The sequence below is a fragment of the Cynara cardunculus genome, assembly GCF_001531365.2.
Source record: "Cynara cardunculus var. scolymus isolate 2C chromosome LG 15, CcrdV1, whole genome shotgun sequence".
Taxonomy (NCBI): domain Eukaryota; kingdom Viridiplantae; phylum Streptophyta; class Magnoliopsida; order Asterales; family Asteraceae; genus Cynara; species Cynara cardunculus.
In genome coordinates this window covers 11749599-11763606 of record NC_037542.1, presented here as the reverse complement: position 1 = coordinate 11763606, position 14008 = coordinate 11749599, and the positions used below count along the sequence as shown (strand labels likewise).

Here is a 14008-nt window from a genome sequence, read left to right as displayed (position 1 = left end):
TGTAAAAAAGTTAATTTTTATGTTTAATTAGTTATTTTAATTGATGAGATATTTATAGAAACCATTTGTATTAAATTTAAATAAGGAAAAAGTTTAGAAAATTAAAGAAATTGTTCCATTTTAAATTATTAAGTTCTTGAACTCTTTTTTTGATTAAATAAGTTGTTAAACTTTTTTTCGATTAAATAAGTTGTTGAACTCTTTTTATGTTAAATGATTAAGTTGTTGCATTTTTTTTTTGAATAATTAAATGATTAAGTTGTTGCATTTTTTTTTTGAATAATTAAATGATTAAGTTGTTGCATTTTTTTTTTGAATAATTAAATGATTAAGCTTTTTAGAAAACTGGTTACTAAAATTATTTTAAATCTTTTTTAAAATTGTATAATTTGCAAGTTATTTTTATAAAATGACTTAAAAAATGTAATCACTATTACATAAAGTACTATTTCAAAAAGACAACAAAAAGACAAAAATACAAAAAGATAACAAAAAACATCATTATATAAGAGATAGGGATGTCATAAGTAAGGGATAGGGGTGAAATTAACCTCCCCATGTTAGAATGGAATCACCTATCTAAACCTTATGGGTTGTTTGACAATTGCTGAATGATTTGGTACAAAATAATTAAGAGATTATCATGATATAGTACAAAATAAAATATAATTGTTTGATAATTGTGTATAATAAAATTAGGGCTCTTAATGGTTAAGGGAGATCCATGATACAAAATTATTCAGAGGGTTTTAAAATCATTAAAAGGCAAAAAAAATTTTATCAAATAAAATTCATCTTTTAATGATTCAATAATTACCTTTTAATAAAATTATTAAAAAATAAACAAAGAACAATAATCAGGGTACTATACAAATTTCGGCGGACAAAATCAACGCCAATTGAAAAAGGAGGTCACGTCACGCGGATGTTATTCATGTTCCCAACTGATGCTTCCTGGAATGCATGCTGTTCCAACAAAACCACACCGCCCAATCTCCCTCTTAATTCTCTTCCTCAAATCAGTATTTAATTCAAAAATATTCTATACTATAAATAGAAAAAACAAACTGATATAATAAAAATTAAACAAATAAACTTTAATTTTTTTAAATATAAACTCTTCAATATTAAATATTTATTAGGTTTGACCAAAATATTATAAAAAAGAAAAATATTTTATAAATGATTAATTAAAATAAACATCTCATTTTTCGTATACATTCGTTAGTTGAGATGTCAACATTTTTTTTATTATTTTTTACTTACAACATGTCTAACGAATTCTCTAAAATAGAGAAATTCTCTACTTTATTTCAACAAATTTATTATATTGCTCTTTAAAATAGAGAAAACCAGTGAAAGATCTAATATCGAAAATTCTCTAACATTATGTTCTTGAATCTTATTTTACGAAGGAAAAAAAAGTAAGAGGAAAGATATTGTAATATTAACATAACGGATATTAAAATCTATAAAATTCTTTATAGAGATTTGGACTTTTAAGTTATCTAAAATTATAGAATATATGTTTTTATATTTTTATCGGGATACTCATGTTGATTAATATGATTTAATATTAAATAAAAATAATATCATAAAATATATCATGTACATAAATGTTTTTGTCTCAATAGCCAATTAAAAAATATAATGACTTTTATAGTTACAAATAATTGTAGATATTTAGTGAATGTCAACAATGATCAATCTTCAAGTAAATCTTTATGAATCCATGGCAAATATTATGAACGTTAAGAATAATCTTGGAAGGAGATGAGAGAGAAAGTCAAACTCAGTCAATGCAAATATATCTCTCAAATGTATACGCAATCTTTACAATGAAACTCATACGCAAATTCACTAAAGACAAAACCTTTATATAGGGTCAAATTACAACCCTTATAAGTCAAAGTCAAACATAGTAGAAAAGTCAAACACGATGTCTATTTAATTATAGACAATAGTAACTTTCAAGACGAATACAATTTTAACACTGAAATTCAGTCATAACATTTGTCCCTTTTGTATTCAGGCTTGAAAGATTTTTTGCGCTTTGAATCTCGTTTGATTTTAAAATAGCTTGCGAATTTGTTCACACTTTAAAATATTTTTTTGTGGATATTTTTTAAAATCAAATTTGAATTATTAGCCGATCCCACAACCATGTGATTTTTGTTTTTTTAGCTTAAGTCAAAATGGATTGTACAAATAAGAAAATATCAATAATGTCCTAGGTTTTTTTTTAAGGAATACACGTCCAACCGTTATATTAAAAATTAGAAAATGTTATAGATCTAAAAATATTTTAACTTCAACAATTATGTTAAATTAGAGAAAAGAAAAGACATCAGGTAAAAATCTATAAATTTGAAGAAATCTCTAAAATTATATAGAAAATAGAAAAATAATATTTTAATTTTTTCCAACCCGATAAGAGATATTAAAATTTTGGATATAAATAACTGAGAAGTTCTTCATTTTCAGTGTTTTTGTCTTCCCTATCGAAAGACATCCACTCTAACCCGTGAATAGCACAAGACTTTCTTAATCTATTTCTTTTAGCAAGTCTTTTCTTTCTTATTTTCTATAACTTGTGTGTTTCTTTGAACTTATGTTCATTGACTATGATTGTCAATACAGATTTCAACAATTATCTAAGTTCCATCTTTGTTCAATAGATCATTTGAAATATCTTCGAACTTGGTTGAACGAATATCTCCCTGGCAAGATGATGGACCACAGGATTCGAAAGGAAATACTCAGACAAAATATGCAAGGAGAAGATGTTTCAGATTACATCAACTTTAGAAATCTACATTCGTCAAACTTTCAGTCTTGTAAATCTTGTATTTCTTTATCTTTTCTTCAAGTGTATAGCTTTTATGTTTTAAGCCTACCAAAATCGATTGTAATCAGTTGTAATATTTTCCTTTGTAAAGTATTTCAATAAAATGATTGGTCCACTGAAAAAATCCCTGAAAAGAGTAAACAAGACAAGTACTTACGAGTTCTATTTATTTCTTATATTTGCTGACACTTTTCTAGTCTGTGAATATGCTTTCAGTATTCAATTATTAATATTGTGTAAGTTCATTCTTTCCTTGTAATCCTTTACAATTAAAGTAAATTTTCATAGTAAACTGTATCACTGAAAAAGATCCCAAAACAGTTAAAAGTGACAAGTATTTTACTACTACCTTTTCCTTATTGTAATACCTAAGCAAATTTTTTATGTTGCTTTGTTATCATCAAATAGGGGGATATTGTTGATCATCTCTCTCAGTGATTTGATGATAATAATTTTTATGTTACAAAATGTACTATCTATGTATTTAGCTTCAACGATCATCACTGAGTTTGTTCAGTGATCGCTGAATATGTATTGTAATCCTCTCAGAGACATGTATTCTTTAGGACGACAAAACTCACACCACAAGACCTTCAGCAGTATCGAAGATAAAGCTAAAGACAAAGACAAGCAAGTTCGTGATCTCATGCGGTTTTCAGTGATAACAGCTCGTCTACACAAGTGTAAAATCTACTCAAGATTTAGCGAACACTGAAGAAACCTCAACGTTATTCTAGTGTCACCGATCAAATGAATCTTGTTGAACAAGATTAGTTTTTGTCTTGTCCATCTTCACACAAACAAGATTAGTTTTTGTCTTGTCCATCTACACACAAAGGACAAACTCATACCTCTCAAAGTAAAATACTATACGGAGTCACTCTATTGTCTCCAAGCGTGCTTACCTACTATAGGAAAGACACTGTTCATATACGGCTAAAGTTTGTATATCTGCAACAAAGGACAAGCTCACCTCTTGAAGCTTGACACGTGCTTTGTACCTTCTTGCATTTAATACACTGGGGTATAAATAGCTGAGAAGTTCTTCCTTCTTAGTGTCTTCGTCTTCCCCTATCTAAAGACATCCACTCTAACCAGTGAAGAACACAAGACCTTCTTAACCTATTTCTTTTAGCAAGTCCTTTCTTTCTTGCTTTCTGTAACTTGTGTGTTTCTTTGATTGTTTAAATAAATTTTGTATCTTATCTTTTCGGCAAACAGTCTGTAAAATTATGTATTGATCTTCTTTATCAATAAAGAGTTTTTACAAGTCCAACCAGGACCAACAGGTGAGACAACCTCATTTCCTCACAACATACTGTGTGAGGACCTCATCTCATTGCATCATATATGTGCGATATCCCAACTTTTTACATCAATAGGAGGCGATAAGTTCATTTTATCGCATCACAAGGATGCGATAAGTTCACTCCTCACATCACAAGGATGCTATAAAACCTCTTCATCGTATAAATAGAATGTAATAACTTAAGTCATCGCATCAAACAGATGCAACAACTCCAACTCATCACATCAATAGGATGGAATAACTTAAGTCATCGCATCACACAAATGCAACAACTCCAACTCATCGCATCAATAGGATGCAATAACTTAAGTTATCACATCACACAAATGCGACAACTCCAAGTCATCGCATCATAAGGATGCGATAATAGATACCAAAATGATCAAAAACCCAGATTTTACATTCCATTGATTATGTCACATTTATCCTGGTATACACCTCTTCTTGATATGTCACTCTTATCCCAAAACACATCCCTCCTTGATATGTCACCCTTATAACCAAAATACACCTCTTCTTAATATGTCAACCTTATTCCAAACACTTGGTATAAATATATCAAAATCATACAATTATGCTAATTAAAGCATCAAAACAGTTGTATAACATCTTTCATATAAAGAACCATAAGAGAGGAAGACTAAAACAACAACAATTCAGTTAAAGAATCACAAAATCAATTCTACAAGCTTTCCTTCTTCAATTTTCCTTTTCTTCACACTCAAGAAAAGTTGTTCTTTTTTCGGCTTCCAAAAACACACATATGCCCAGGAACCACTTTTTATTTTATTTTCTTCCATCACCTCCTCGTCCCAATGAGATAACACTCATTTACCCAAAATAAACATAAACAGTTACATAAGGCGGTAAGTTTTAAACAAATAATTTAAGCATAATAACCAAATAAACCCCTCAACTATCGTCATCATTCAAAAACAACCCCGAACTTTATAACCGATAATCCGATTATCACACTTTTCAGCATCAATGAAAATATCTGAAAACCAACCACAATAGTGGTGCCTGATTGGTTTGAGCTTGGACTCCAAAGGTCAAAAGTGTCTGGAGGTCCCAAGTTCAAATCCAAATAGGAAAAAAAAATCCACTTGTAGCCACGGAGGTTCAAATGCGGTGACTCCGGACTACCCGCAAAGCAGGTGGTTACCCTAGGATTAGTCGGCTAGTATAACAGGTTGAATATCTAGGTTAATAAAAAAAATCTGAAAACTTGAGATTCTAAAAAAAACCAGATCCTGCTTCAAAAATCATGCCAATACTTACTGCTTCCTATATTTTCTTACAAACACAATCGACCCTTCTCTTCAGAATATAAAATATACTACTCTTAAATTCCAGCAAAAAAAAAGTTAAAAACTGGTATGACGAAGTTCTAATTACGGACCGTCGAGCTTTTACGTGGCTATCTACACTGCACTTACTGCAAGTTTACTGAGCCTGGTCTTCTCAAGACGTGCTCTCCGACCAGCTTCTTGGATCTGCCGCTCATGATCTTTAAGCATCCGATCAACATTTGATGAAACCAAGGGACCAGAGAAATGAATCTTGTATACTTCACCATCCTATAATATACATATAATTCAAACACAAACAAACAATAAGAACCATAATACCTAATAACAAAGATTTTTAAAGGAGGTGGCCATGAATTGGAATGGTTTGATTTGAAGACTCACCATCATGGGTTCTTGATTACTAGCTCTTCCACTTTCTACACGACGTGGACCAGCCGGAAGATCCCTCTCTTCGTGCTTTCTTGTATGCATAAATTCTTCGGTTGATTCTGATATCTGCTTACCCATTTGACTCTTTGTTAGATGGGAAGAAATTTCACCATATTTCTTCTGTGATTGTGTCCATCCACCACCTGCCACCAATGGCCCTGAATAAGATTCCATCATTGGAGGAAGACGTTCCACATCTTTAGTTGCATCTTTTGTTGAGATTGCGGGTTGCTTGATAGGAAAACCCTTGGACTTGCTCAACAGCTCGCTTCTTGCACGCTCCTGCGTTCTCTGAAAAACAACAAGAATCCTTGTGTTAACACCACCCCGTTATTTCTTAAAAATATATAGCATACAATTTAAAAGATATATGACATTCACCCAAATTGGGGCAAGTTCAAACTAGAACTGTAAATATCTTGAGAATCTGGGAACCAACTATTCGTCATGAATCATGAAGTACCTGAATTGATGCGACTAACTCAGCATTAGCATCCGGAGCTGGCACTGCACAAGGTTCTTTTGGTCTTTTGCTTTCCTTGTCAAGCTTTTGGTCCTTCACTCCTGCTGCTCTTTGTCTACAAGAATCAGTAAAATCGGTTTAACTGAAGTTCAATTCTGAGTAATCAAGAAGTTGGTTCAGGAACACCCACAAATAGATTTTTTCTAAAAATGTCATACAAATTATAACTACTTCTCAAGCACGAATACCATCTCAGAAAAAGGAAAAACTAACTGTAGCTTCTAAAAAACAAGAGGATAATTCTTCATTCACATGTGCACATGCATACCTTCTAGCTTCTTCATCTCTCATTTTGGCATCAATTTCTTTGCTAGGAGGATATCGTGGCAAACTTGAAGGATCACAAGCATGCGGTTTAGTTGTAAAGAACTGGAACGAGATGAAAAGGCTATATAAATCAACTGACCACATTAAGTTGACACGTTCATAAGGAAATGATGAACGTTCATAAGGAAATGATGAACGTTCATAAGGAAATGATGATAAAACCAAGTATTCGATATCAAGAATGATCATAACCTCACTCTTGAGAACGAGGGCTGCAGTTCCTCTTTGTTGAGGATCTATCGCAAGTAAGGTCTCCATTAGCTGGATAGCAGGTGAAGGAAAATCCTTAAAAGCTTCTTGCATACGTCGTTCATAAGGCTGGGCAGGTTTGAAGACTGTTGAGTGTGGTAATTTTGATTTCGTCCAATAATCGTCGGATGGTGAACCACAAAGCTTAAAGATTCTATGTAGTTGCTCAACCTACAAGATACAGTTCAAATTCAAATGAAAACCAAGCCGAGAACTACACACAGATAAGAACTTAGCTTTTGATTGAAGTTTTTCCCTTGAAAGATTTGATTCTAAAGGGAGTAACGTTTATTCAAACAGGCAAGAATCGAGAAACGGGTTGCTATAGTACCTCTGTTCGGCCAGGCATGATAGGTTTTCCGGCATATAACTCTCCGAGGATGCATCCTGCACTCCACAAGTCCACAGCAACTCCATAAAGAGTTGCTCCAAGTAGCAGTTCTGGTGGCCGATACCAAAGAGTCACAACCCGGCTTGTCAATGGCACATTTTGCCGATGATCAAAGAAACTTGCCAGCCCAAAGTCTGCAATTTTTAAGATTCCATGATTATCAATCAAAAGATTTGACCCCTTTATGTCGCGGTGCAGGACACCTTGAGTATGACAATGATCGAGTCCACTTAGCAGCTGTTTCATGTAGCATTTGACCTGTGAAACAAAATTGAAATAACACATAGGCAGTATGATGAAATAAGCAGATGGCTGAAAATTGGGTAAAATTTGAAAGAAGCGGTTATAAAAGTCTATCGAACTGTACTAAGTACTTTCCAATTGAAAACAATTGTACTACCCTACAACAAAATCGCGTTTATAAGAAGCCAAAATATGTCTAAATGTCCCAATAGACTACTTTTTAGAATATGTTTAAAATAAAGTATGATCAAGTACCTGTGGTTCTGTGAACTTGACCCCAGGTAGTGATGCAAGTCCAGTTAGATCATGTTCCATATACTCCAAAACAAGGTATAAGCTGCATGAAGTCCGTGAAGTGACCAATCCTTCGAGTTTTATTATATTTGGATGATCAAGCCTTCGCAAGATAACTATTTCCCTTGCCATAAACTTGACACTCTCGGAATCCATATTATCAAACCGCACTCTTTTCAATGCAACAATTTTCTTGTTTATTAGATCACGAGCCTTGTACACATTGCTATATGTTCCTTGACCAATCTGCAAGAATGGAATGCTATAAACACAGCACGAAAACCATCATACAAGTATATCGATTCACAGTCCCAATCGAATTAATTCACCATTAACAAGAAGTAATCCGATAGTCTTGTTTGAGTCTATAATATTAGGGTTATTTAGGTAAATGACCTCCCAACAGGTGTTTTATAAATCCATGACCTTTTGACAGGTTTCTCGGCATTCTTCTGTGAAACGTTGACATTCTCAAACCTGTCAGAAGTTATCATGGATTTAAAAAAAAGTCTAGCATAAGGTCATTCATCCAAAGGACCCCGTAATCAGGCACTTGAGCTATCGAAATTGTAAACAATACGACGAGCATACCTTATCTAATTTCTCAAATGTATCTGCTCTACGAGGTAGCCAACCACTGACAGCTTCTCCGGCTGCCTCAGCGAGCCAAGAAGGCCAACCGGCCGCAACCTGTTCCCCTTCTATAGCTTTAGGAATTGTTCTAATACTCGAAATATTACCAACAATGACTCCAGAACCCTCTTTCTTCTTCTCAAATTGATCATACCGCACTCTTCTAGAAGAATTCAATCTCTTGTCAATCGACCCAGTTCGAACTTCAGCTCGATTTTTGGAGTTCGACTGTAATACCCGCGATTCGGATGACAATTTACTAGACCTTCTCTCCCTGGGGCTCCCACCAGAAGGCTTAACGCAAATCCCACCCATCAAATTTACCAACAAACAAACAAATACCCTATCTTCTTACAGTCCTAAAAGGTTGTAATTTCACCAAAAAAGCACCAATAGAATTTGAAAATTTAAACTAACCAGAAGGTCAAAAATTCACTTCTGTCCCAAAATTATCTATTAATCATGATTATTAACACTAACACATAATCCCTCCAGTTTCAACCAAGACAGCCGCAAAAACCAATGGTCCTCAATATGAATTTGAAAACAAGTGATGAATCCGATTCAATAGAAACACCCATTAACTCAAGATTAGGGTTTGAATGGGCTATTCAAAGTTGAGAAATTTGGGACCGTTTTCCGAAGAAGCGAATTACAGTCCGAACCCTTTGGTTCTTGAGATATAAATTTAATCTTAATAGAGAAACAAATAATCATATATACCTATACAATACACACCGGCGGGAGTCGGTGAAAGAGATGATACTCTGCTGAATCTACCTCAAAAACTTAATCCGTTTGATTGATTTCTTGGTTGTTAATTTGAAGAATGAAATTGGGAGCAGAGAGATTGAAAATAAAAATGGAATGAAACCCTAAAAAAACAGAGGATGCGTTAATGGTGGCAGTGTGGTGGTCTGGAATCAATGATGGCAGTCTTGTTTATAGAAACAAGATACTTTCTGGGCATGTCAAAAGAATCTACCACCTCTCCTTTCAATAAAATAATCCACTTAAAATAGTAATTAAATCAGAAACCAATTTCAATGACACTTAAAAAGTAAACAAGGAAATTATTTTCTTTAACTCGTCAAATTTAGAAACAATTTAGTCAATCAAGTATAGTTTGTAAATTATATTAGAATCAAGTTAGTCTTAAGAATATTAAAAGCCAGAATTTAAAACTATTTACATAGTTTGGTCGTTTTTTGATGTTCGGCTGTTGTTTTTAGCTTTGTTCGGTTTCCCTTTTAACTGTATCTCCTAGTTATTGTCGAGGTTTTATTTATTTATTTATATTATGTGTTGTTTTTGTGTTGTAATATTACATTGCTTTTCAAAACAAAAACAGAAGACTACTTAAATATAATTTTAAGATTTGGATAACAAAAATCAGAAAATGAGGAAAATGGTAAAATTAATTAATTGATTAAGTCTCAAGGAAATATAATGGAAAATCTTATCTAACCTGGTTTGAATCCAAATGCTACCAAAACTCTTGTAGCCATGAAGGTTCACTAGCGATGACTTTAAATAATTCATGGTTACTCGGTATTTGTAAGTTGGCCTAAAATAGATGATTACTAGAAAAAACAAAAAGAGAGGTGAAATTTTGATTGGTTTTAAGAAACATGAAAAGTAAAGTCGTGGTGGTGGTTGGAGTTAGGCGTGCATTTGGCCACCAATTACCTAAATTTAATTTATTAGATCTTTTTTTAATTATCAAGACATAACCTTTTTAACAACTTTGTAGGAACATAAATCAAATAAGCTTTTACGACAACATGGGAAAATAATTCGATTTCACTTCAAACTTTTAGGATTGGGTTTCTTAAACCAAATGATGACCATGCCATGATATCATCAGGTCATACTAAGTTGTTCCGACCATACATAGCAATCCAAACATTTTGCTGGTAAACCATTCTTTTTAAGGGATTATATAAAGTGGATTAATCACCATTTTAATGTAATTATTTTATTGGTTAACCGGGGAATTAGGGATTTATTTTCTGTGATCAATTTCCCAATTTGGTTGCAAGGCTTAAAGCCTTGTGTCGTAGACGGATTAATTTTTGGTTGAAAATCTTAATATGGATTAATTCTTTCGTTCACGTTATTTTGTTATTATGCTAATCAAGGGGACTCACTATATCTTTTGGTTTAACCTTAGCTTTCACTGTCTTATTTCTACAAATCTACTTATATTTGCATAAATAACATTTGAACTTCAACATTATTGAACGTGTTGTAGGAGGTTTTATAGTCAAATCTGAGGATGCAAATTCTATTATGAAACCGTTGTTTGTTTAGTAATTATTGGCTTGAATAGGAAAAAACCTTTTATCAAACAAAATGTACAAAAATTGTAAAGAATTGAATCAAAACGATAAATAAAACTACTTTTTAGTTTTAAATAAATTATACAAGTATCTTTTATTTTTGAAGAAGATTCAATAATGAAATAAACATATTTCACAAGTATCTTTAGTTAAAAAGGGGTATGTGGTTATTTATAAACTAGTTGTGTATTCGTGCAATTCGGCGGGAGCCGTGAATTTTAACGATTTTGAAGTTTCACTGATATTATTATTGAAGATTTAACGATAATATAAGTTGCACTTGGTCTTTACATATTAATACAATTGGAATAAATAAGAGTTATGGTTCTAATTACAGTATATCGATGAAAAAAATTGTATGACAGTTTAAAATGCAATATATTTAAAATCCAACATATTTAAACGACGCCACAAATGTGTTTGATTTACACCAAGAGCAAAGAATCAAAAGATCGAGAGCGAGATTGAGAGTTCTAAAGCAATTGAATGAGAGAACTTTTAATAACTCATGAGAAATACCAATTTGAATCTCATCTTGGAGGATGGAGAGAAGACATAGAGGCATGAGAGGGTGAATGCACGAGTGAAAGGTGTCAAAAGTATCTTAGGAACATGAAAAGAAAATATAATAATGTGCGTTGATAACTTGTATTATATGTTATTTTAATTGTATATTAAGATATTTTATGACTAAATGCATAAAGTAGTAGTACTTAATGTATTATGAGTAGTTTTTCAGACTTTTAATGTTCATAAATATATAATACTTTATGCATTAAAAATTGTTTTTAAGACTTTTGATAAATCTGATTATAAAATAATATAGATTTATAAGATATGAATTATATATTTAAAAATAAAAAAAATTAAGATAATAAGAATAAGTGTTTTAGTAATAGCATCAAATCAACTCATGTTGGATTTTTGTGCACAAACTTTTCAAAATTCAATCGAAACACGTATCTTATTTGACCAATTTCAACACCTTTACTTCCTCCCCAAACCAAGAAATTAGTATAAGAAACTATTGAATATCTGAGTATAAATATGGCCTCACTTCATACATAGTAAGAACACGTGCTAAAAATATATTTTTAGTTTAAGACTACAAAATCACAAAACTTAACACAAAATTTGTTAAGAAAGATGATTATTACATCAGGGTATTTTAGTTGTTTCTCGGCTTTAAACAAGGTAGTAGATGAAGGAAATGAGAAGGTTGGTGCATCAAGAAAAGCTCATAATGTTGATGCTGAGCACGAATCAAAGAGCAAGAGTAGAAAAAGCGCAGCCATTCCGGTGGCTTACTTTCCCGTCGGCTCAAACTTTTCACGTTTGTAGGCATGACGGACCATGCTTTTGCAAATTCTTTCATTTGTTTTTCATATATGCTATGGAGTAGGGTCTCTTTTTTTAACGTTATTGTAATCATGAGATTTTATTATTATATAGAAGTTATTAACCGATAAATTTGAGCATAGTTCTCAAAGTTGCCTTAAGAAATTCACAGTAAAAACGTGGTATCAAATGATTTCCGAGAAAAGTCGTTTGGTTAATTTACAGGACATGAAAAAGAAACTAAAGTTGATAAGAGAAAAATATATAGACCAGTTATCTTAGAGGTTGACTTTTTTTGGAAAAAGACAAATAATAAAATAGTATACAAATTATTATTGACTATAATAATAAAATAGTATACTAAATACATGGACTGACCTGTTTACTTATTTTAAATTTTTGCAAGCAATGGTTCATTTAATTTGTTACTAGTTGTGCATCGAATGACAACACGAAAAAAAATGCATGAGGACATAAGCAAAATAATGTATATCAACAAAAACCATCGCTCTATACCAAACTCAAAGCAAAAGTTAACATGTACTCTGGTCATTGGACGACATATAAATTTGAACTCATGCAATTTATCATACTTCATGATTAAGCCTTCTTTTAACATTAGAAATCGAGGTTCGTCTTGTCAATTTTACGTGCTTCATTTTTTATAACAATAAATTAAAACAAAATATACGACACACATTGTGAATATTAAAAAAATCAATTTTAGTAAACCATAAAAAAATTATAATAGGATTTAAGGTAGTTAAGAAAGAAAACAAGAAGATATTTAATTAAATAGAGACAAATTATTTCTTGGCCGCCAAGGCTTGGAAACATGTGTACAATAACTTTTCTAATCTTTGACTAGTCAGTCTCTAAAAATACGACCAATTTCAATACCCTTCTCCCCACGTCAAGAAAATCCGGAAATTTCCAAGAATAGATCATGTTTTTTTTTTGCGTATAAATATGGCAAACTTATAATAACAAAACAACACAATTAAGAAAATCTTTCTTCTTAGAGTCAAAAATCTAAAAGATTCAGAATTCCTTCGTTTGCAAATTTACGATTAAAATAGGCATTATGTTCAGTTTTGTTAGTTGTCTGTTGGGTTCAACCAAGGTGGGAAACGAAGGATTTGGGGAATCGAGGAAAGCTCAAAACGTAGATAGTGACAAAGAAGCAAAGAGCAAGAGTAGAAAAAGCGCAGTAATCCCCGTGGCTTACTTCCCCATCGGTTCGAATTTTTCACGTTTGTGAAAATAATGAATCGTTTTCTTTTTGAAGATCCAATCGTATGCATGATCTTGTTTTTGACAAATAGTGGCTCAATATGATGTTGTGGTGTTTGAATAAGTACCACACTTGATGGATAGGGTGCAAGTTTGTAATGTATGGAATTCTAGTGATAAATGAGGCAAATTGATTAATGTTGTACATCTATTGATTAATTGTTATGGACAACATGGTTTGTATATAGTAAGGCTAAATGTTAGGAAGCTATTTGTGCAAATAGTAAATGTACCAAAGCTCAAAGTACAATCCTAACATCAAGATGACTTTTTGACTTCAATAAAGTTTTGAGTTTCATATCTCGAATTTCCTTAGTTGTGTGTTACCATAACAAAAACATGTGATGTATTAACTTGTTATGATGTTTAATAAAATCATTCAACTACTAATCACATATTTATGATAATTATAGCACTTTTTAATCACCAAGCTCGGAAGATATGCACATCTAAACACTTGACCTGTTAAGGTGAGA

The 14008-nt window shown here is 32.1% G+C and overlaps 1 protein-coding gene across 2 annotated transcripts; it reads right to left on the bottom strand.

Annotated features, from left to right (window-relative positions):
- Nucleotides 1-5413: 5413 nt before the first annotated feature.
- Nucleotides 5414-9470, bottom strand: LOC112527743 (probable serine/threonine-protein kinase At1g54610). 2 transcript variants are annotated; one of them, XM_025138526.1, is made up of 8 exons: nucleotides 8518-9470; nucleotides 7888-8172; nucleotides 7330-7647; nucleotides 6942-7169; nucleotides 6691-6791; nucleotides 6363-6477; nucleotides 5852-6190; nucleotides 5414-5737 (listed from the first exon to the last, which is right to left on the bottom strand). In XM_025138526.1, exons 1-8 carry the CDS (start codon nucleotides 8872-8874, stop codon nucleotides 5582-5584), a joined length of 1899 nt encoding a protein of 632 aa, XP_024994294.1. In that variant the 5' UTR covers nucleotides 8875-9470; the 3' UTR covers nucleotides 5414-5581. The 2 variants fall into 2 exon arrangements, with proteins under 2 accessions (XP_024994294.1, XP_024994295.1); XM_025138527.1 differs by having other exon boundaries at nucleotides 5852-6181.
- Between the last annotated feature and the right edge of the window lie 4538 nt (nucleotides 9471-14008).

What these genes read in the sequence shown, in the direction of transcription:
- LOC112527743 (XM_025138526.1), bottom strand. Translation starts at nt 8,874, where the DNA reads ATGGGTGGGATTTGCGTTAAGCCTTCTGGTGGGAGCCCCAGGGAGAGA. An exon ending in AGAGATGAAGAAGCTAGAAG is followed by an intron (nt 6,478 to 6,690) that starts GTATGCATGTGC and finishes TGATTCTTGTAG; the next exon opens with ACAAAGAGCAGCAGGAGTGA. An exon ending in AGTTAGTCGCATCAATTCAG is followed by an intron (nt 6,191 to 6,362) that starts GTACTTCATGAT and finishes GTTGTTTTTCAG; the next exon opens with AGAACGCAGGAGCGTGCAAG.